The sequence below is a fragment of the Vanessa cardui genome, chromosome 8, assembly GCF_905220365.1.
Source record: "Vanessa cardui chromosome 8, ilVanCard2.1, whole genome shotgun sequence".
Classification (NCBI taxonomy): domain Eukaryota; kingdom Metazoa; phylum Arthropoda; class Insecta; order Lepidoptera; family Nymphalidae; genus Vanessa; species Vanessa cardui.
The window spans coordinates 6,691,582-6,714,919 of NC_061130.1; the positions used below are offsets into that span (position 1 = coordinate 6,691,582).

General features: G+C 34.2%; 1 protein-coding gene across 3 annotated transcripts; it reads left to right on the forward strand.

The window, feature by feature from the left end:
- Positions 1 to 513: 513 nt before the first annotated feature.
- On the forward strand, positions 514 to 20,300 carry LOC124531811 (protein argonaute-2-like). Of its 3 annotated transcripts, none has more exons than XM_047106341.1 (22): positions 514 to 532; positions 3,938 to 3,964; positions 4,529 to 5,292; positions 5,457 to 5,630; positions 6,414 to 6,502; positions 7,797 to 7,896; positions 8,734 to 8,854; positions 8,994 to 9,127; positions 9,796 to 9,953; positions 11,100 to 11,193; positions 11,512 to 11,616; positions 12,195 to 12,325; positions 12,986 to 13,100; positions 13,721 to 13,888; positions 14,834 to 14,941; positions 15,983 to 16,102; positions 16,438 to 16,527; positions 17,073 to 17,201; positions 17,526 to 17,632; positions 18,109 to 18,202; positions 19,017 to 19,219; positions 19,906 to 20,300. In XM_047106341.1, the coding sequence occupies exons 1-22, from the start codon at positions 529 to 531 to the stop codon at positions 20,000 to 20,002; spliced, it is 3,132 nt and encodes a 1,043-aa protein (XP_046962297.1). In that variant the 5' UTR covers positions 514 to 528; the 3' UTR covers positions 20,003 to 20,300. The 3 variants fall into 3 exon arrangements, with proteins under 3 accessions (XP_046962297.1, XP_046962299.1, XP_046962298.1); XM_047106343.1 differs by lacking the exon at positions 514 to 532 and adding an exon at positions 2,530 to 2,770; XM_047106342.1 differs by lacking the exon at positions 514 to 532 and adding an exon at positions 2,531 to 2,774.
- The last annotated feature ends 3,038 nt before the right edge of the window (positions 20,301 to 23,338 follow it).

Here is a 23,338-nt window from a genome sequence, read left to right on the forward strand (position 1 = left end):
AGAGTTATCTTAAGTTGATTTATCCTAAGCCAATTTTTATTATTTTTTTAGCTTAATAATTTTTTTAAACTTGCACATGTACAATGAAAAATGTTTTTTATTTGAGTGGAACTTTTTAAATAATAAGTCCAGTCTTAAAATTCTTTGCCTCCCCAATTCAATTCGAAAGGCATATGAACTATTGAACCTGCTTTTGTACTCTTTATTTTATGTGTGTGCACCTAAACATAACCTGCGCAGTTGCGTCTCCCTAGAGACATTTATATAACATTTATATTTTGTTGTTTAACTTACTAAAATAAGTAAAAAAAATGTCGACAATAATTTACTACAATTAAAATCATTTTTAGGGTTAGTCATTTACAAATATATTACAAGGGGAATACTGGTTCTTCTGGTCTCAATAACTAAGTTGACCTAATAATAAATGTCTGCACTAAATTGTTGTTATATAACGTAACTTGTCATAAGTGTAAGCCTCCCGCTGTGTAAAGGTCTTATTTTTATAGTTATCAGGAGTATATTATCATGTGTAAGTACACAAATGTTAATTGTGACTATTTTAGTATCATAAGCCGACTCCCTATCTAATTGTCATCAACGTGTAGAGTTTAATGCCTTTAGTAAACGTATTGTAGACTTGTCGTAATCAATCATATCTTCGTTGGCTTCAGATTTCAGTGAATCTATAATTAAGCCTAACGGATCCTTGGCCTTTACGGCAACAGAAAAGGCTAACTTATTAGCGGCCCTGTTTGCCGAAAATTCGCGTCTCGATGCAGGAAGTGCCTCACCGCCAAATATACCACCCTGCGACTCAATGATGCCAGAGATACGAATTCGCCAAAGAGAGGTCCTAAAAATTCTGCACACCTTGAACGTGAATAAGGCCGGTGGCCCTGATGGGATTCCAGCAATAGTCCTGAGGAATTGTGCACCTGAGTTGTCCCCTGTTTTAACACGCTTGTACCGCCTCTCTCTTAAATCCGCTCAAGTCCCTAAAGCCTGGAAGATTGCCAACGTACAACCAGTACCTACGAAGAGTAGCCGTACCGACCCGGCCAACTACCGACCCATAGCAATCACCTCCATACTTTGCAAAGGTTTGGAGCGTGTATTGAATAACAAACTCCAGGCGTACCTCGAAGAAAACGATCTCCTATCGGACCAGCAGTACGGCTTTCGTCGGAATCGATCAACAGGAGATCTCTTAGTGTACGCTACTCACATCTGGGGCGAGGCCATGGACAAGTATGGTGAAGCGCTAGCCGTTTCACTTGACGTGTCCAAGGCTTTCGACCGGGTCTGGCATGCGGGCCTTCTTAGCGAGCTTCTTAGCTACGGGATACCTGTTGGCCTTTGCAACTGGATATCAGATTTCCTGAGTGGACGATCGTTTCGAGTTGTCCTAGATGGCTTCTCGTCTGATCTAATGGCGGTTAATGCCGGTGTTCCTCAGGGTTCAATTCTCTCCGCCACACTCTTCCTGCTGCATATAAACGATCTGCTGAAACCCGGTATCTTTGGGTACGCAGACGACAGCACTGTCACGGAGAGATACATATCCGGTCCCCGAGCTCGTGCAACAGAAACTCGAGAGCACAGGGAGGCCTTGGACTATTTGATTTGGTTCCCCCGTCACCTTTTTACAAAAGAACTGCGAGGCATCGAAAGGATCTTCACCCGTACGTGGTTGACGTTGACGTATTTAAGACACGTACGAAACGTTTTGCTTCCTCGTTTCTGATACGCACCGCCAAGGTCTGGAATACCCTCCCGACCTCCGTTTTCCGCACCACCTACAATATGGGTACCTTCAAGTCCCGAGTGAATAGGCACCTTCTAGGCAAGCGCGCTCCATCTTAGACTGTATCCCACTTTCCATCAGGTGTGATACAGTCAAGCGCTAGCCTATACATTAAAAAAAAAAAAAGAATCTTTGAAATGACTAATGGTAATGACTAATGAGTCCGAGAGATTATCAGGCTCCCGCCCCTTTTATGTGTTGTTGTTTCTGTTTATTCCCATTCATAGACAAATTTAATATTAGGTAACTTTCTTCTTTGTATTTTATCTAACTAAATAATATTTTGTTAAAATGCAAGATCATAATAATTTTAGTATTATAATAATTATTGAATAATCTGAATAAAATTGTCATCGTGAAATTACCGGAATAACATAACTAATTTAAGGCAAAAGATGACTGTTTAATTTCTAGTTTAATTTAATTCATCTGATATAGTTTTAACTCCGTTAATTATTACATGTACTTAACATTTCATTGAAGTAACGCTAAATTTGAAGTAAAGCATAAATTATGTTTTTGTAAAAAACAGTGACATAATGATCATTTGAACCTTTTGTTCGATCTATTTACGTATACGTTTGTAAATTATACATCAGAAGAATAACATTTATATTTTGTACACTTAACACTAAACAGATTTAATTTTTAGAACCTAGAATAAATAATTAAGTGACTACTCTATTGATCGAATATTGGAATGGAATGGATTATGGAACTCTATACTCTACGATCTGTGGTCGAGGAATAACAATTTTATGATTTTATTATCAGACATAAATTGAGATAATATTATTGTGAGTCGTCTATCGGTCATATGTTATGTTAACTTGTTAAATTATTTAAATATTTTCAAGTTTCCGTTGTGAAAGTTAGAGAAGAATTATATTATTCGGAACAGGTCAAGTAGTCTTAGAATTAAATCAGGAGTAACGCGCAAGAATTCATTGTTTTTGAAGTTTAGTACGTACGTATATTATAAAATTTTATAAGCGAAATTGCCAATTTTTTCAATATCTGTTTATACACATTTAAATATATTATCATAGAATATCCGTCTTATTATTATTGGCCAACTAATTTGTTTATTTTCCGTATTGTTTACCATATTGCACAAGTTTTAATCATTTTAATGTTAAGAAAACAGTTGTTATTGGATTCAATTTTTGTTCCTTCACAAAATACTAATATTTAAATAGATTTTTCTTCAATTTAAATCAAATAAGTGATAAAACGTCTGACGGTCAGACTTACCATCACTTACTTGATTAGTCTCTAGTCAGACAGGTCTTCCATTTAGAGAATTTAAACAGTCGTGTGTGAAAATTGAAAACATATTTTATTCATATTTATATATCTAAACTTCATTAATAAATATTTAATGTTCATACAGTACAAACTGTAATAAAATGTTGCAATTTTTGATAAAATCAATTTAACTGTCTATTTTTTATTAAAACACTAGAAAAAACACACTAAATTTAATTAATTAATAAGACTTACAAGAGGGGCACATTCGTTTTTTGAGTTAAAATTCTCAAAGAGTGAGATTGTATATAACTATATAGATGCAAGAGCTTTACCTGATTTCATTTAAATTATTTTTATTAATAACTTCTTTCTTGTTTTGAAATTTTTCATATGGTTTATTTATATTTTGTTTTTATTTTTTACAATATATATTTTACCTTTTATAGTATCTAATCTTCCTGGAATTTTCCAGTGAAAGTTCTTTTTGGGGGACTTGTTGCTTCTGTTGTATTGATTTAAAATGGAAGAAAAAGAATCATAATATTCTATATAAGATACTTAACATCCTCCATAGTAGTGTTTACACTGGTTTTTATGGGTACCTCTGTAGAAAAAGTTCATTTGTTTTCTATGTTGTTTTGGGTTGGGTGTTTGTGGCACTGTTGTTAATTGCGATTTTCTATAACACAATTGCTTTAGCTACTTACATTGGGATCAGGGTAATGTACATGATTTGTTCAATATTTATTTATATTTTATATTAACAAAAACTGTGGAATTAACGCTGTATATCTATAGAGTACCATTGTTCTATATTTATAGGTATGTGATGTAAAATTGCTCTCAATAAAAATGTCAAATTGTTATTTCTATTTTCAGATAAGCCAGCCTTCAATATGGGGAAAGGTAATATATTTTTTACTCTAAAAATAACCATAGTGAGGAACCAATAACTCATTCATGCACACATACAGTATATTCTGTATTTTTGAAATTTGGTATAGATATTTAGAGTTAAGAAAAAGGTCATCATAGAAAAATATAAATGAAATTAAAATATATTAATAGTTTTATCGCTGTTCTGTTGGTTCAATGTTAATTGATGAATTTAATGTTAATTGAGTCCTAAATCTCTAAATGTGATAGGATATAAATAGCAGATTTGGATTGGATTTAAATATTTCATAAGTAATATATATGTAATTCAATATTTTAATGAGTGACACTCATTGCTCATAAAATTCAACATATTTTACTCTGTACAGATTTCTTATCCTTTCACTTTGACGTTAATTTGTTAGTATTGTGATATTGAAATTAATTTTTTTTAAGGATATTACAAAAAATTATGCAGGTGATGATTACATAGTATAATAAATAATTTAAAAAAGTCGAATTATCTTGTCATGCTATAATGTATTGCAATATTTGCATGCTACTTTTAAATATTTACTTTGTCATGACTTTTAGGTGGAAAGAAAAAGAATAAACATTCGGAGAAAGATAATGTCGGATCTGGTACCTCGTCTGAAACTCAGCCTTCTACTTCGCAAGCTCCCATTGCGGAAGTGCAAAAGTTGAATATATCTGATAAACCTGAGCCTAGTGAACCGAAAGAAGAATATTTTGGCTTAGGTATAGAGGGATCCAGTAAAAAACGTCCTCGTAAAAAGAAGAAAGATGATACCTCTCATGCAGGTGATCCCGCTGCCCAGCAAATGACTGGTCTCACTGCAGCTGGTCCCGCGCAGGCCTTTCCCAAACTATCTACTGGGTTAGGCCGTGGCAGAGGCTGGGGCCCTCCACAAATGGTTCCACAGGCGCAAGTTGTCCCAATTCAACCTATTCAGCAACAAGTACCAGTGCAACCTCAAGTACAACCTACTACTGGCTGGGGAGCGCCACTAGCAACTGCTCAACAACAACAACAACAACAACAACAACAACAACAACAACCACCGCCGCAACGATCTTTTCCAGCAACGGAAACAGCACAATTTGCCCCACCAGCAACATTCGCTCAACCACAATCATCTGGTGTAGGACGTAGTAGAGGAAGAGGATTTGCTCCTGATCGTTCGGATAAAACGATATCAGTTGGGAGCAGACCCGCTGATACTCCAAATAGATTTAAAATACCAACAAAATGTCCCGGCGGTATTGTTACTAGACAATCAAGACCTCTCAAGTTAATTACAAATTACTTGGAGATGAAAATTAAGCCTCTCAAAATAGTAAGTACTTAAGCGTTTGCATTGTAAAATATTGTAACACTGTTTTACCTTTTAGGCTTACAAGTTTTTATTGTACCCCCAAGACCGATATGGATCGTTGCGTGACTTTTTTTGCGTAATAATTACTGTGGTTTGTATATTAACAATAATTTATCTGTTTTCAGTATCGTTACGACGTTTCTATTAAGCCAGAGAAACCAAAAAAGCTAACACCAAAAGCTTTTTTAGCTGTAAAGAAAATGAAATTTCCAAACCACGTCGTTGCATTCGATCAAAGAAAAAATTGTTACTCATTAACGCGTCTCTGGAACACGTCAGAAGAACGTATGAACGTAAACGTAAGTTATATTGTCATTTACAGTTCATTGCACTCCAAATGGACGATTGAAAGAGATCAACTAAATCTTTGTTGTTGATAGAAGTTATTTCAACAACAACAACAGCCTGTAAATTCCCACTGCTGGGCTAAAGGCCTCCTCTCCCTTTAAGAAGAAGGTTTGGAACATATTCCACCACGCTGTTCCAATGCGGCTTGGTGGAATACACATGTGGCAGAATTTCTATGAAATTTGTCACATGCAGGTTTCCTCACGATGTTTTCCTTCTCGCTGAGCACGAGATGAATTATAAAGACAAATTAAGCACATGAATCAGCGGTGCTTGCCTGGGTTTGAACCCGTAATCATCGGTTAAGATGCACGCGTTCTAACCACTGGGCCATCTCTGCTCCCCACTGGGCCATCTCTGCTCCAGAAGTTATTTCGATATGGTAATAATTATATACAAAATATACTTATTTAAGTTTTATGTGCACATGTTGACCATCTCTTATGTTAGAGTTTTATGTAAGGTACGACCCACTAGTCATATATTTTACTGCTAAGCAGCAATACTTAGGGCGAGTGAGGTAGTGCAAATACTCAAGCGACATAACATCAGAGCTCCCAGGGTTTGTGTCGCATACTTGATGTAAGGAGTGATTAATATTTCTTACAGAGGCAATGTCTATGGGATAATGATGTTACACATATTTAAAAAAATATGATCTAAACGAAGAAAAAATGTCTTGTGGATGTTTAAATTACAAAAAGACATATCTAAATGTAAATGTATAATTTCAGGTGGAACTTCTCGATGACAATAAAGTGAAGATGAATTTCGATGTGACAATGAAGGCGACTGGCGTTGTGGATATCAACACAATTTTACAGTAAATAAATTTAATTTATTCAATTGGAAATAACGCGTTATGACACGAGACGATGCCAGTAAAGATAATGAAACATTAAATGATTAATACTTTATTATAGTAACGCATTTTGATAATGAGTTGACATATATATGCACGCAGCTTTATAAGTAGTTGACAAAAGAGAAAATAAAATAATCTATGCAAAAAAATTGATAAATGCTAACTTGACTTACTTAGCATGTGAAAGTGTATTAATTTCAATAAAAGTTTATTTTAAATATTATTCGGAAAAATGGTGTTTTGTTGCTAAAATGGGTATCAGTATATTAGAAGTTATATTACAGAGAATATAAGTCGTTAAGTATGACTGAATTATCAATAAAGATATATTAGAACCATATGTCATGCATGATAGAGCTAATAGCAACACTGGCGGATTTACCAATAGGCTAAGTATGCTGGAACCTAGGGCGGCAGATTTAGAGGGGCGGCAAATTTAGCTAAATATTTTTTTATTACAGAAATAAAATAAAAAACCTTATAATTAAATACACATTGCGTCCGTAATCCGTATATTCGTCACTTCATAGCCGCTGGCAAAAATAATCCAGTAACTAACAGCAATATTATCTAGTTCACTGTCATACATAAATAATGGGAAAAAATAAATAATGGGATGTAATGAGGACGATAGAACAAAAATCATAAACTTTCAATTTCAGAATAAACGTAGTTAATATGTATAATAATAACTAACGTATTGATTTTCAAAAGTCAGTTCGGGTGGCAAAAATTGAATAGCTTACTATCGGCATATTTGTAAATCTGCCACTGGTAGCAAATAGCATAGCGGTAAATGTAAGTCAAAGTTTGTTTACCTTTATTCTTTTCATTGCAACTTATGTAAAACTGTATGAAGGTGACATTAACATTATGGCATGATTAGGTCCTACTATCAGAGTCGGATTTATAGGTCTGGAGGCCTCTGGGCCACAAAATAGTGGGGGCCCTAGACAAACAGAAGCGTGAATACCCTAATAATCATATTATTATGAATTAATTAGATTTTTTTTATTTCAATCAGTCAGCTATCATTTATTTACTTTTATCGGTAACTTTTAAAATATTAAGTTGCAACAGTATTATAATTTGATTAAGTTTATCTCGGTATTTGTTAACTCGCTGAAAACTGACGTGGCCCCCTTTTGTGGAGGCCCCAGGGCAGTTGCCCCGGTTGCCCTCCCCTAAATACGGCCCTGCCTACTATATAGTATATTTTATTGGTTGTTGTATTAATTTCTTTGTTTTTTAGGCACATGAAGAATGGCGAAAGTTCGTTGAATCCACCGACGGAAGCCATTCAAGCCATCGATGTAATTTTACAGCAAGGAACATTGGAGAATTATGTGAAGGTAAGTGTTGATCTCGGAATAACAACACTTTGAACTAAAATATATATCAGCTGCAATAAAATTCGTATAAAATGTAAACAAAAACGTAAAAAGGTTTCGAGAACTATCTAAATTACTTATTATACGTCCAGCTTAAACCGTAATATACCGTTAGCATGTGGTTAAAGAACTTTATTTCTCATAAGAATTTACAATTCACTTAAATGAGATTACAGAATATTCACTACAGAATATACCGTTAGCATAAAAACATTGACCCTGATAATATTATCCTGTTGAGGTTCAAGGAACGCAAAGCCTTTGGTGGCTGAATGTGAAACACTTAACAGCTTGTTCGATTTCTAAACTTTATGAAGCCTTCGACTCCGAATGTGCTTTTTCGGCCGAAGGTGGCCGAAGTCGTAGGTTCAAAGGACATGACTGATAATAGAATATATGTAGTAAAAGAGTTGTCAAAATAAATAAAACAACAGCCCGTAAATTCCCACTGCTGCGCTAAAGGCCTCCTCTCCCTTTGAGGAGAAGGTTTTTTGGAACATATTCCACCACGCTGTTCCAATGCGGGTTGGTGGAATACACATGTGTCAGAATTTCTATGAAATTTGTCACATGCAGGTTTCCTCACGATGTTTTCCTTCAGCGCTGAGCACGAGATGAATTATAAAGACATATTAAGCACATGAATCAGCGGTGCTTGCCTGGGTTTGAACCCGCAATCATCGGTTAAGATGCACGCGTTCTAACCACTGGGCCATCTCGACTCAAAAAAAAAAATACTTTAAGACTATTTTACTTTATTCATATAAATAATTTACTGAATAAAATCAATATTCGTAGGTGGGCAGACAGTATTTCATGCGGCCGAGGAACCCGATAGATTTGTTCTATGGCATGGAGATGTGGACCGGCCTCTTTCAGTCTGCAATATTTACTTCGCGTGCCTTCATTAATATTGATGGTAACTTTTGTTTAGTTCGATTTTGAACCCATACATTTCATCTGCAAGATTATCGTCTAGTATGACAAAATTGTATTTATATTAATTTTTTTTAGAACATATAAGTGATTTATATTTTTACATGTAATTATATTTTCAGTTGCACACAAAGCCTTTCCGAGAAATCAATCTTTGATTAACGCTTTAATTAATGATTTTCGTTTGGATCCAAAAAGACCGTTGAATCAACAAAGAGGCGTTGACTATTTTGAACAATTTATTAAGGGACTGAGGGTGAGTTGTGAATCATTTTTCTTAATTTAATACTAAGTTTTTAAAGGGCTGTATCTCAACTCGCGGGAATGTCATAGTATCCGAAATGTTTAGAATGTAAAAAGTAGGTACAATAACAGCCTATAAAAAATACGATATTTCTTAATTAATATTATAACTGCGCTAATGACTTTCATAATTTGATTTTTATGTGTTATGCTTAACTGAGTAGATCTTTATGAGTTTTCGTACACTCTCTTAGGCTACCTAACCAGTACGCCCGCTTGTGAGGTGAGATGCCTAGAAACTAACTTAAGATCAAAGTATAGTACGACACAACTTAGATCGGAAAAATTCGTTAAACCGATCACATCCGAATTGAGTACGCTATCCCTAATTATCAATATTTATTTCTCATGCGAAAATGATCTTTGCACAAACGTAATAACTTGTAATATCATGTGACCTAATATTCGTCAATTTGACGCGTCGATTAACATGCACTTGCTTTCTCTGACTCGTGAATCTATAGCGACGAATAGCGTCGAATGGCGCTATAGGGAGCTATTTCTATTGGTTGTGTAAATAGGCAGTAATCGGTTTTATTTTCATTCCATTGTATTTTCCGATGCTACATCTGATTTGTGTCTTACTATAATGGTTTATACTATTCTTATATAAATTTGTAGGTTGTGGCGAAGATCGGAGGCGGAGAAAAAGTCCGAGAATACATTTGCAACGGACTGGTTGATCCAGCGAACCGGCTCACTTTCCCCATCAACGACCCCGCAGGGAAAGCGAAATCCATCACTGTTGAGAAGTACTTTGAAGTTGACAAGAATTACAGGTAAATGAATGATATTTGTAATACAGAACCGGACATATACAAATATTATTAACAAGCCAGACCTTGAACAGTTTCCTCGAAAGTTTATTGTTTAGTATTTTTTTCATTAATGCAACATTGTTATAAATATTCGAAAGCAGAAAGAGAACGATGCTATCATGCAAATAGAGTGAGTGTCCGGATGAAAAAAGTATGCACCTAAGGCTTATGAAATCTCAAGTCATAATAAAGCGATAACCTCCCAACAAAGCTTGGTGTCACTATCACTACATAGTATTAAATAATTCTGTCTTTCTTGTATGTATAATGTATGCTTACATTTCGATTTTCGATTCGGTATAGTTAATGAAAATATTGGACGCAATAGGAAAATCAAAGTAAATGTATGTATCAGACAATCGAAAAATGAAGTCTTGATGAGTCACTGTTCCCCAGTCCTGAAATTTTTGAAAACATAGATCTGTTTGGCCGGACAGTTAAAATTTGTGAAAGAAAAAAAAAGGTGATTGTGTTCACAAAAAGTTTTTCGAGGAATAAATGCTAGCTCGATTCAGTAAAAAAATCGAAGTTGCATGCTCTTTATCCATACTAAAGGAGGCCACACAAACTATTAGATGTGCATGCAGTCTCAATGGAAATACTGCATTAACTATTTATTAAATTCAAATTTCAAACGACGCATACTTTATTTAGGCTCACTTTAAAAAAGCTATCACAGATTTTGACTAAAGTAATTTATACATCATTTTCAAAATAATTATCTGCAAATAATTATTGATAATCCAGTAGATTTAAATTTATTTGAAATATGCAGTTGTTCCGAAACAAATTTCTTCGATAAATTTGAAATTGAAGTTATTTCTTTTAACCTTGAAAATAAAATAATATATATATAGTAGTGTGTACAATAAGAAAGAATGAGCTGAGATGGCCCAGTGGTTAGAACGCGTGCATTGTAACCGATGATTCTATCAAACCCACATTGGAACAGTGCGGTGGAATATGTTCCAAACCCTCTCCTTAATGGAAGAGGAGGCCTTATCTCAGCAGTGGGAAATGTACAGACTGTTACTTTACTTTTTTACAATATAAATATTAATAATATTGTTATTATAAAAAAGTCATAATGTTTTTTTTTTATTTCAGATTACGCTATCCTTACCTGAATTGCATGTGGGTGGGACCGAAGGATAAAAATATTTATTATCCTATGGAGCTATTGGATATTTCGTTTGGCCAGGTAAGGTCATCTGGTTTAAACAATGTTGATAATAACATATACAATGATAATATGACCCCATATGATTGTCATGCTCCTAGTAATAAAAAAATATAAGCACAGCAGTATAACGTAACTTCTAATTAGAACAGAGAGACGCCACAGGTACGTATAATAAGTCCAGCGGATTTGATTGAGAGGAATACAAAATGTGCGTTTTGGGCGTTATGTATACAAAACATGGATTATTGTTAGTAGTGTTTTGTTTTGTACATTAAATATTTCTTAGTGATTTTAAGTTATAATTTATTTAATTAATACTCTCATAATTTTCTATAGCCAATAAATAAGCAGCTCAACGAAAAGCAGCTCCAAACGATGGTCCGTGAAGCAGCGACTCCGCCCAACGAGCGCATGAATAAAATCAAAGAAGTCATTCGGAACGTAAGTTTGCTTACTTGTGATAGTCAAGTGGAAATTTTTAAAGACTTTATTTAGGGTCATTGACCCCAGATTCATTATATAAAATATATGAGTTTTTCAAATGTAAAGCTCAATCTAAAATAGGTAATTTATTTTACCGTCCCTAAATCTATCTATATATTTTTTTCATATCATTACATAGTATAAAACAAAGTCGCTTAACGGTATCTGTCCCTATGTATGCCTAGATCTTTGAAATTACGCAACGTATTTAGATGCGGTTTTTTTAATAGATAGTGTGACTCGAGAGGAAAGTTTGATATATAATATATGGACAATATAGTAAATATTTACTGATAATTTCAGAAGTTTATAATGAGCTGCCGTAAATAAGCAAATTTTGTTGTATATACAGTATCAGTTTTGCACCGGTCTGAAGCCCGGGCTGGTCACTAGTATTATATATGTTTGTTTAACTAGAATAATATTTTCTGTCAGTGTCGTCATTATATTAAATATAGTCTTTGCATATCTATTAAATATTTTTGTTTTTGTGAACTACAAAGAAGTGAAATTACAACATCAACTTGTTAACACAGATGAATTACTCTGCGAATGCCAGCTTCAAGCACTTCCAATTGGAAGTTTCGGACAAATTCTTCCAAGTGGACGCCAAGGTGTTGCAGGCGCCTAAATTGGACATCGGAATTGGAAAACCTGTTGATCCAAGGTACATTTAATATCATAATATACATATATATCAATATTTAATTATAACTTAAATTTGAGAATTCTGTCTAATAGGCTATTTGAAAATGCGAAAAATAAATCGTGAATTATTGTAATCAGTGTATATTATATACTAACGAAACTTGAAAATAATATTTCATTTATTCAAAAATCAATAAATAAAAATGCATTTTGTCAAACGTTTGTCACGTGACACAAAACGTTCCTAATGGGCCGGGCTTATGATAAAGTCACTTTCTCGTAAACTTTGCTTTTCTACTATATGTACCACAGAGTAAAATACAGCAAAGTGACGTCACCGATCCCATTGCAGCGCCATATTGTCCAAGTAGCGTTTTCGCGCGTTATTTCAATATGGAATTTTTAATATGATATTTTTCGGCAAATATGTACTAGAAATAAAAAAATCAACTTTTACTGGGTCCCTTAACCTCTACTAAATAATATAAAAGGATTTTAAAAACCAGTCAAATAGCCTATTCAAGTCAATTATATTTTATTGTTTTAATAGACTAAGATAAAAATTGAAAGGTTTCTTTCTATTTATCAAAAATAATAATAAAATAAATAATAAATAATAGATGGCTGAGATGGTATACTTAAAAGTAATTCAAAATATTATCTTTATAAATAAAAACAGAAAAGGCGTATGGCAAGCCAATCGCTTCTTGAAGGCGAGTGCGCTTGAAACGTGGGGCTTAATTACAATCGAAGCAGATCCCACGACATGCCAGTGCCAAAGCTTCATAGATATGGTAAGTTATTAAACCACTGTTTTTAATAATAGACCGGGAGATGATAATGACAAAATATTTGGTCATTTGTACCAGTATGGCGGTTCTTCAGGGGTCTAATCACTTAAAGGAAAACCGGCGGCCCACTCGTGTGGGCATTAACCGAACGCGTCGGAAAAATAACGAGTGTCGAACGATTTGTTCCACAAAAATGCTTGTATTTTCAGATAGTTGAAAAAAAAAGAAGTAAGCGGTAGCGTAATGCCATACTTCTCGGGTGTGGCTTACAGCCCGCCATACCGACGCGAATGCATTAATTTTAATAGAACAATTCAAATATTTGTACCAGGCTAATTTTTGCATAGCTAATTATCGTCGAGTAGCCATTCACGAAAATCACCTTGCCATACTTTTCCGACTGTTCCCAATGGCCGCCACTGCAAAGGAGTAATTTTTTTTCCCGGTCAATCATCTCCCGGTCTGTAAATAATAATGATCCACTCAGCTGTGAATTTATAAAATTATAAGGCTATCGATCCCGAATTCCTGGGTTTTGATATGCTGAAGAGCTTAGACAATATGAGAAAAGAAAATTGTTACTGCATATTATAAAGCAAAGTGTCACCACGGTTTATTTTCAGATAAAGCGAGTTGGTGTTCAAATGGGTATGTCCGTGCGAGATCCCCTCATGACGAATTTCAACGTGAGAATGAGCGAGATCCATAAGATATTATTAACAGCGTATGAGAAGAGAATAAATATCTTGTTCGTTATCGTCCCGGTGAGGTTTAGAGATGCCTACGAAAAGGTAAGAATTATTAATTGTTCTTAGCTGAAACGTGATAGAGTAAGAGTCGAGATGGCCCAGTGGTTAGAACGCTTGCATCTTAAGCGATGATTGCGGGTTCAAACCCAGGCAAGCACCGCTGATTCATGTGCTTAATTTGTCTTTATAATTCATCTCGTGCTCAGCGGTGAAGGAATACATCGTGAGTAAACCTGCATGTGACAAATTTCATAGAAATTCTGCCAGATGTGTATTCCACCAACCCGCATTGGAACAGCGTGGTGGAATATGTTCCAAATCTTCTCCTCAAAGGGAGAGGAGGCCTTTACCTCACCATTGGGAATTTACAGGCTGTTGTTGTTGTTGAAACGTGATAAACATTACAATTAACTTAAAAAATGTCATAGACTTTTGATTACTCCCCTTAAAAGTGACAGTTCAAATTCAACGGAAATTTTGTTAACATTTTGAAATTAGAATATCAGTGACTACTTGTTTAAGTTTATATGTTATTGGTAACTCGACGTATATCCATTAGGAGGTGATAGGGGTGACAATTTGCAATAATTTTAACCCCCATATGCTCCAATCCAAAAGTGAACCATTTTTGAGTTATCACGTTTTTTTAACTTTTTTTAAAAGTCCGAATTTAAAAATGCGAGACGAAAAACGAAATTATTTCAATATTTTTTTGATTTTTTTTCCTCAAAAATGCCTTCAAAACTAGAAAAAATCATTATGGAACTTTTGGCCTGCAGATTATTTTAAACACATAACCGTTTTCTTAGTTTTTCAAATTTTCAAAAATCAAATTATGAAAGACGGAAATTATTTAAAATCAATCGAAATAAATTCACCAGAAAGGACGCTAGCGGACAAACATAATTCCGACGTGAAATTAGGGTAATTTCACGTCAGAATTGTAGCAGCATTATTGTAGTAAAAATGTAAATGAAATTTTTTTAGGTGAAACGCATGGCGGAACTCGAAGTGGGCATCTTGACGCAATGCATCAAAGACTTGACGGCGTCACGCCGCATGAGCGAGCAGACTGTGCGCAACATATTGTTGAAGGTAATAAGGTTGAGTATTGTTTGGCTGCAGCGCATGAACTTCACAAGCCTTTACTGCGTCTTTGTACCTAATGACTAGCAGAAGTCTATAGTACGACACAACTTAGTTGTCGCATCGGCAAAATTCGTAAAACCGATCACATCCGAATTGAGTACGCTATCCCACATTATCAATATTTATTTCTCATGCGAATATGATCTTTGCATAAACGTAATAACTTGTAATATCATATGACCTTAATATATTCGTCAATTTGACGCGTCGATTTACATGCACTTGCTTTCTCTGACGCGTGAATCTATAGCGACGAATAGCGTCGAATGGCGCGATAGGGAGCTATTTCTATTGGTTGTGTAAATCGGCAGTAATCGGTTTTATTTTCATTCTACATCTAATTTGTGTCTTACTATACGTCATAAACTATTTTTGTTTATGATGTACTGATTCTCGTGATAGCTTTCTTTTACTTCTATGTAAGTTTTCACTATAAAATTTCTGTTGATGGCTTTCTGTTACTGTAACATTAATAGTTGAATGCCACAAAATATAAAGATTCTTTGAATAAAAGTGACTGCAGCTCTTCTTGCCTGACTATGAATGAATAGTTTTGTTTTGTTTTAATCAAAGTGATTACTTACATCCACATTGCTCTACAAGGTCACAGAGAAAGATTTTTGTTCGAAATTTAAAATCTTTCGATTTTTTCCAGACATTTGTTAGAATAAGAACTAGCGCGCACTGGCAACTTTTGTCACGGTGACTGATTTGTCACACTTGTCAAGTCCGTGAATATGTACAGATGCAGACACAAAGGTCACCCAATTGTCACGTCGTAACGTGCGCGCACCTCCATACATATTCCTGGACTCGACAAGAGTGACGAAACAGTCACCGTGACAAAAGTTACCAGTGCGCGCTAGTTCTTAGAGATAGTAAAACAAGTGTAAGAATGGCACTCTTATGCTAAGCGATATCATGCTTCAACAAATAGCAATTACATTTATATTACTCATATTTCATTATATTGTTTTCAATTTGAAGGTAAATTCTAAGCTCATGGGAATCAATCAATGCTTAGAAACCCGCTGTGTGCCCGAGTGCATCAAGAAGGGAGGGGTCATGATGGTCGGCGCTGACGTCACCCATCCTCCCCCAGATCAGGTACGGATAGAAATGTTTAAACAGTTAATATAATACGCGAAGTGTAATAGAGAAGTGTGGTTCGACCTAGTATCACTAGTAGTACCATCATTATTTATCACTCGTACTACTGGTAGTTTGCTACGGTGTTCGAGTGTCAAAATAAATTGTACCGAAAGTAATTAATAAGCTTTTAAAATGGATTTGATCCTTGATGATAATTATATGTCATCAGAAAACAAACTCACTGAGCACACGTTTCACAAACTGCGCTGCTGAATGCGCAGTTTTAAAAAAAGAACTGTATATTTTTTATTTTAATGTTTAATTATTAAATATAAATTTTCCTTTTACAGAAAACAATTCCAAGCATTGCTGCAGTTAGCGCTTCGATTGATCCCAAATGTTTCTTATACAATATTGAATTGAGCATGCAGACACCAAAGGTATATTATTAATTTTCAATACCCATATAAACAAATAGATAGGCACACTAACAAATGGGTCATCTACAGTAAGTGATCACCAACACCCATAGAAACATTAACCATGTCTAACACCGCTAATGCGGCACCAACCAGTGTCAGTAGTTACATTAGCTCATCCTCTCTTCAAACCGAAATATATAATATTACATCATGCTTTTGGGCGGTAGAAATATATGATGAGTGGGCTATGACTACCCAAGCCAGATGGACTAGTTTCACAAAGCAGTGCAAGTGGTTCGGTAAAACGGGTAACAAAATGCTTTAAAAAATACATATTAACAAAATGTAATGAAATTTGTAAAGCTTGTCTGTATGCTGCAATGACCTATTTTAAATAATCTTATACTTTTGTAGAATAATTGTATTAAAAGTGCTGGTGATTTTCAATACTGATGTAATATTATGAATTACTATAAGAAATTAACAAAGTATATTTTTATTAGAATTTTAATTGTTGAGTATTTAGAAACATAAATATAGTTATTACCTACCTTATGTTTCAGGAAGAGATTATAGTGGACTTTGAAGATATGATGTTTGATCATTTGCAAAACTACAGGCAACGACAGAACATGCTGCCTCGCAAGATATTTGTGTTCCGTGATGGAGTCTCCGAGGGACAATTCGCTCAAGTACTGTTTATTATTTAATTTCAAATATGTATTTGCTATGACCTACTCACAGTGGCGTAGCTAGGTGAGGAAGGGCCCCGGTGCATAGAAAAAGAATCGGGCCGTCACCCCCTCTTTCCAAACCCTCTTTAACTAATAATTACCCTTTAAAATTATAGATACCAAATAAAAAATCTTGTGCGTGATTTTCTAGCTTTAGAAGGTTAAGGTTTAGTTAAGAGGGCCCCCTGAAATCGGGGGCCCCGGTGCACTCCACCACATGGCCCTACGATAGACTGCTGCCGACTCTTTAATTTATGCATAATACTGTGGTCTCTGTTTTAGGTGATGCGAAGTGAGCTGGTGGCGATACAGAAAGCTTATCACCGATTGGATCAACAGGTGAAGCCGGAAATATTATTCTTACTTGTACAAAAGAGACATCACACTCGGTAAGTCATCTGTTATGTGTGTATTTTTTTTATTGAGTAATATGTTTATAATAATGACTTTATAGTCTGTTCGCGTTAAGAATGCAGTGAGTTGTCATTGTTTGACCAATCAAATCTTTTTAAAAGGAAGGGTAAATGTGTATGTATATTTGTGTTAAAATTCCAACAAATTATATTTGTTTTAAAGACTAAGTGTAATGAATTTAAAGAGTACACATTAACGTAAAAAATCGAAATTAAGTTATTAATATATATCACTATTACTTACACTATTACTGACGTCGTTAATGTTTATAATAAAATAATTTTCTGCAGCGAGTTCATATTATTATATTCAGTATAAATTTGTATGAGTTGAGTGAGTAAACAGTGTCTGCAAGCTAATTTCATTACGATTTAACTGATTGCGAAGTGAAGTGTCTTATTTCAAAGTACCCGTGCAATGTGCATTAAATAAGACAATATGTTTTTTTCAGGTTCTTCCTAGGAGAGAGTAATCCACAAAATGTAGAGCCCGGTACCGTGGTTGACAGTGAAATCGTACACCCGCGCGAGTTGGACTTTTATTTGGTGGGTTTTAGTTAATTATACTATATTATTATACTTCTCGGAATTGTTTTTGTCAGAGTTATGTACAAATCGAGTTTAATATTTTAATTCATGTCACAATGTATTGGTCATAATTTTTTTTTGGTTTAAGATATTTATTGTTTCATAAAGAATATTACATATTCACTTAAATGAAACTTAAAACTAATTTATAAAACTATGTACATAAATGTTTACATTTTTGAGTGTACGAATTTAGGTTCTTAAATTTTATTACACAAAATAAAAATATATTTTACAAGTAATACAAAAAAAGAAAAATAAATCAAGAAGTGGGTAGTTTTGTATATCAACATTCATAACGGCAAAATCTTCACAGACAAATTACAATAAGATGCGACATTACTAAAACAAAAACATTTTAATAAATTTAATTATAAACGTTGTTTCCTTATAACATTAGAACTAATAGTAGTCAGGGGCGATACGCATATGGTCCTAGCCAATGTTTTTTTTTTTTTTTATGGTATAGGTTGGCGGATGAGCATATGGGCCACCTGATGGTAAGTGGTCATCATCACCCATAGACAATGACGCTGTGAGAAATATTAACTATTCCTTACATCGTCACTGCGCCACTAACCTTGGAAACTAAGATGTTATGTCCCTTGTGCCTGAAGTTACACCGGCTCACTCACCCTTCAAACCGGAACACAACAATACTGACTACTGTTATTTGGCGGTAGAATAACTGATGAGTGGGTGGTACCTACCCAGACGGGCTCGCACAAAGCCCTACCACCAATGTAACGTGAGTAACGTCTTGGTCCGGCAGGTGTCACACCAGGCGCTGAAGGGCACGGCGCGGCCGACGCGCTACCACGTGATCTGCAACGACGGCAACATACCGTCGGACGAGGTAGAGCAGCTGGCCTACTACCTGTGTCACCTGTACGCGCGCTGCTCGCGCTCCGTGTCCTACCCCGCGCCCACCTACTACGCGCACCTGGCCTGCCTGCGCGCGCGCACGCTCACCAGGTGCGACCCATATCGTCCCCACAGATTAAATAAGTATAATATTAATAGGTGATTGTTAATAAAAATATATATATTACCGTTTGGAACGGGCGCATCTTAACCGATGATTGCGGGTTCAAACCCAGGCAAGCACCACTATATATATATGTGCTTAATTTGTGTTTATAATTCATCTCGTGCTCGCCGGTGAAGGAAAACATCGTAAGGAAACCTGCGTGTGTCTAATTTCACCGAAATTCTGCCACATGTGCATTCCACCAACCAGCATTGGAACAGTGTGGTGGAATATGTTCCAAACCCGTGTCTACCCGTGACCACGAACGCTGTAAAGTGCTCGAAACGTCGGGATGTCCAAAATAATTAATATACGCGATTACAATCCGTTATAACTAGTTTTATTTAAATGTGTAATAATCGCGAAAATTTAAGACAACATTATGTTCCAAACCGTCTCTTTAATGGAAGAGGAGTCCTTATCCCAGCAGTGTGAAATTTACAGGCTGTTTACCTTACTTTTGTATATGTATATTATCTGCTTTCTTTATATTTTCTAACAAAGTAGTGTTATGTCAAAGTCATAGGGGCCCCATTATTGTAATATTCCCATGGCCTTCAAAGGTTAAAGAAGGTCCTGGGTTCGGCCCTGGCGCCTCACATTTCACTTTAACGTTTACTTGTCGTTTCAGCGGGGACCGCATCAACAACGCTGAATTAGAAAAGAAGCCTAAGCGACTTCGCGTTCTCGACAGGATGTTGCAGCACAGCCGTATGTTCTTCGTTTAATTCCGACGTGACCGAACGTAACTCTTCGAGGGAATCTTACATAAGAGCGCATATAATGTGACTTTCTAAATATAACGATGTAGTTTTATAAAGTTCTTTAGTGTAACTTAAAATATTATGTGTCGATATATATGTACATGAGCTCTTGTTTCTTTTGTTGTTGTTATATTTAATTTGTATAGAGCTAAATTTTTTTGATTCGTTTTGATCCTATCTAGGTTATTTTCAATTTTTTCTGTTGTTCCTAAAAACTAAGTTATTGTGTGAAATCAAAACGTATATATTATTTGGCGATAGAGATTTTTATGTCATGCCCGTTTCGGTTGGTAACACTAAACTGTAATCACATACCCTACCGCCGAAAAGATTACTGTTCGGCGGTAGGATCTGTTAAGTATTAACTTGTATTGTTAAATTCCGCTTTCAAAAATGAGTGAGTTAACAATTACAAGCTAATAGGGCCATTACATTAGTACAGTCGCTTACGGGATATTTACATTTTTTTTTATTTTTAGTTAAAATTGATGTATCAAGCTCCACCAACAAATCATAAAAACATGTTAAATATCCCTCATTAAATAATTAAATTTAAATTCATTTCTTCAATCGTATGGTATCGTAATTCCCCTCGTTTATATTGAGACTAAAGGTTATAATGACTACAAGATTAGACTATACTATTTATACTTTCTCATAAATATAATATGTTTTACTATGTGTATTCTTGCAGTATTTAGTATAATGTGGTAGAATGTAAGTATACAAAAATTCGAACTTTATCAAAGATCAAGACTTATTGGCAAGTATTTTTATGGCAAAGTGTGATTTTTAAATTGGTTTAAATTTTTCTTATACGTCCCAAGAAAAAAGCACCAGTGTGGACTATAAAAGAGGCTGAATTATCACATTATTTTCTATATTGACTGAATTTTCTAAATTTATTTAATGTCTCTAAACCTTGAGTTTTTAAGTGATTAAAAAAATAAGAGTATTTTACAATAAAAATATAAGAAATAAAAAAAAATTGAAAAAAAGAAACTGAATAAAAAATATGTAAACCAAATCAAATTGAAAATTTATCATTATTACTTAACGAAAACTAACAAAATTTGTTTTTTAACCAAAAAATATTTGGTTTAATATTTCGGTATATTTTGATTGTATTTGTATAATGAAGAAGACCCAATGAGTTAAACCTTTAATAATTTTTAATTACCAAAGCATTTATTAAAAACGGTTTTTCTCCCATTTTTTATAATTATATTATATTTTAATTGAATAAAAAAAATCCACATAGTTAATTTTTATCGTATTTATAAACATGAAATAATATAAAGAAAAATAGTTTTTTTAAAGTTAACAATATGGTTTAAGGCCCAAATTACTCGACTTGCGACTATATTTTCGATGTGGTAGTAGAGAGATTAACCTTTAATTATCATTTTTTAACTATGACTATAAAAAATTAAGTATTGTATTGAGGGAGCTGGCAAGCAAAGCATATTATTAACAGTGATAATTGTGCCAACACGATGAACCGCGTTTAACACCTTGGGTATGCATAGTACCTCCTTTTTCCAAATTTGAAGCTCTTAACTCAAATATAACTGTCACGGACTTTAATTAACAAACAAATCAATTCGAATAATCTGGATATCTATCTTTATGAAACGAGTAATCGGGTATAGTACGACACACATTAGATGTAGCATCGGAAAATGCAATGGAATGAAAATAAAACCGATTACTGCCGATTTACACAACCAATAGAAATAGCTCCCTATCGCCCCATTCGACGCTATTCGTCGCTATAGATTCACGCGTCAGAGAAAGCAAGTGCATGTAAATCGACGCGTCAAATTGATGAATATATAGGTCATATTATATTACAAGTTATTACGTTTGTGCAAAGATCATTTTCGCATGAGAAATAAATATTGATAATTTGGGATAGCGTACTCAATTCGGATTTGATCGGTTTTACGAATTTTGCCGATGCGACATCTAAGTTGTTTTGTACTATACCGAAATGCTTGCTATCTCTAACTACTAAAGGAAAGCAGTTTTTATTAACAGCCACGTGAATGTAGACTAAGGTCAGGTAGTAAACTATGTCTATACAATTACATTCAAAGTAAGTTTAAGCTTTTATGTAATAATATCTTTTCCGATATAAAAGTTAGTAATTCTGTCAGTTTTTATCTAATAAATGTATTGGTGTCATGTTTGTTTTATTAATTTATACTATCCATTATTTTATATAATGAGCCTGTGACGTAAACGCATTAAATACAGGGTTATTGGTAATTCAACGTATTGTATTCCCGTTTGAAGGTAAATATTTCCGATAATTTTCACCCCGAAATGCACAAGTAAACCATTTTTAAATTATCACTTTTTACACATCACATTTATTAAAACAAAGTTTTGACAAAAATGTATTTTTTTTCTTCTGATTTATAAAAACGATTAAATACTGGATACTTGTCAATGATAACAATCATTATCGGTCCAAGTTTAATATATACATGCATGTAGGGGTTAAAATTGCTGCAAATAGTCAGCCTCAAATAAAACGGTATTACGTAGAATTACCAATAACCCTGTATCTGGCGTTTTAAAATCAATCACCCAAACGATCAAATACCCTAGCCATATAAATCCTTATAAAATAAAATAAAATAAAATATTTGTCTTTAAAAGTTCCTTTGTGTATAGAGGTGGTGTAACAAATTCATATCAGCTATACCAGCGCAAGGCTACAATTCTACTTACAAATCGTCAGTTTAGCGCTATATAATCCTAATTTACAAATTTTCGTATTTTACAAAGGCACGATCTAGTTTCAGTTTGTTCAAAATTGAATAGTAATTTAATCTGGATCGTATAGTAACCGATATAAATTAGTCCCCACTTTTTAAATAAACTGATTTTTTTTATTAGTAAAGTCGTTATACATGAGTAAAACTGTAATAGATTTATCAGCAGAAGTTAAGGAACCCAGTAAAAGTATTTTTTTTTATTTCTAGTACATATTTACCGAAAAATATCATATTAAATATTCCATATAAATAGCGCGCAAAAACGTTACTTAGACAATATGGCGCTGCAATGGGGTCGGTGACGTCACTTTCTTGTATTTTAATCTGTGGTACATATAGTAGCAAGGTTAACAAGACAAACGTTTGAAGAAATGCATTTTTAGTTATGGATTTTTGAATAAATTAAGTATTATTTTTAACTTTCGTTAGTAAATAACCATTTTTAAACTCATAATATACACTGATTACAATAATTCACAATTTATTTTTCGCATTCTCAAACAGCCTGTTATAA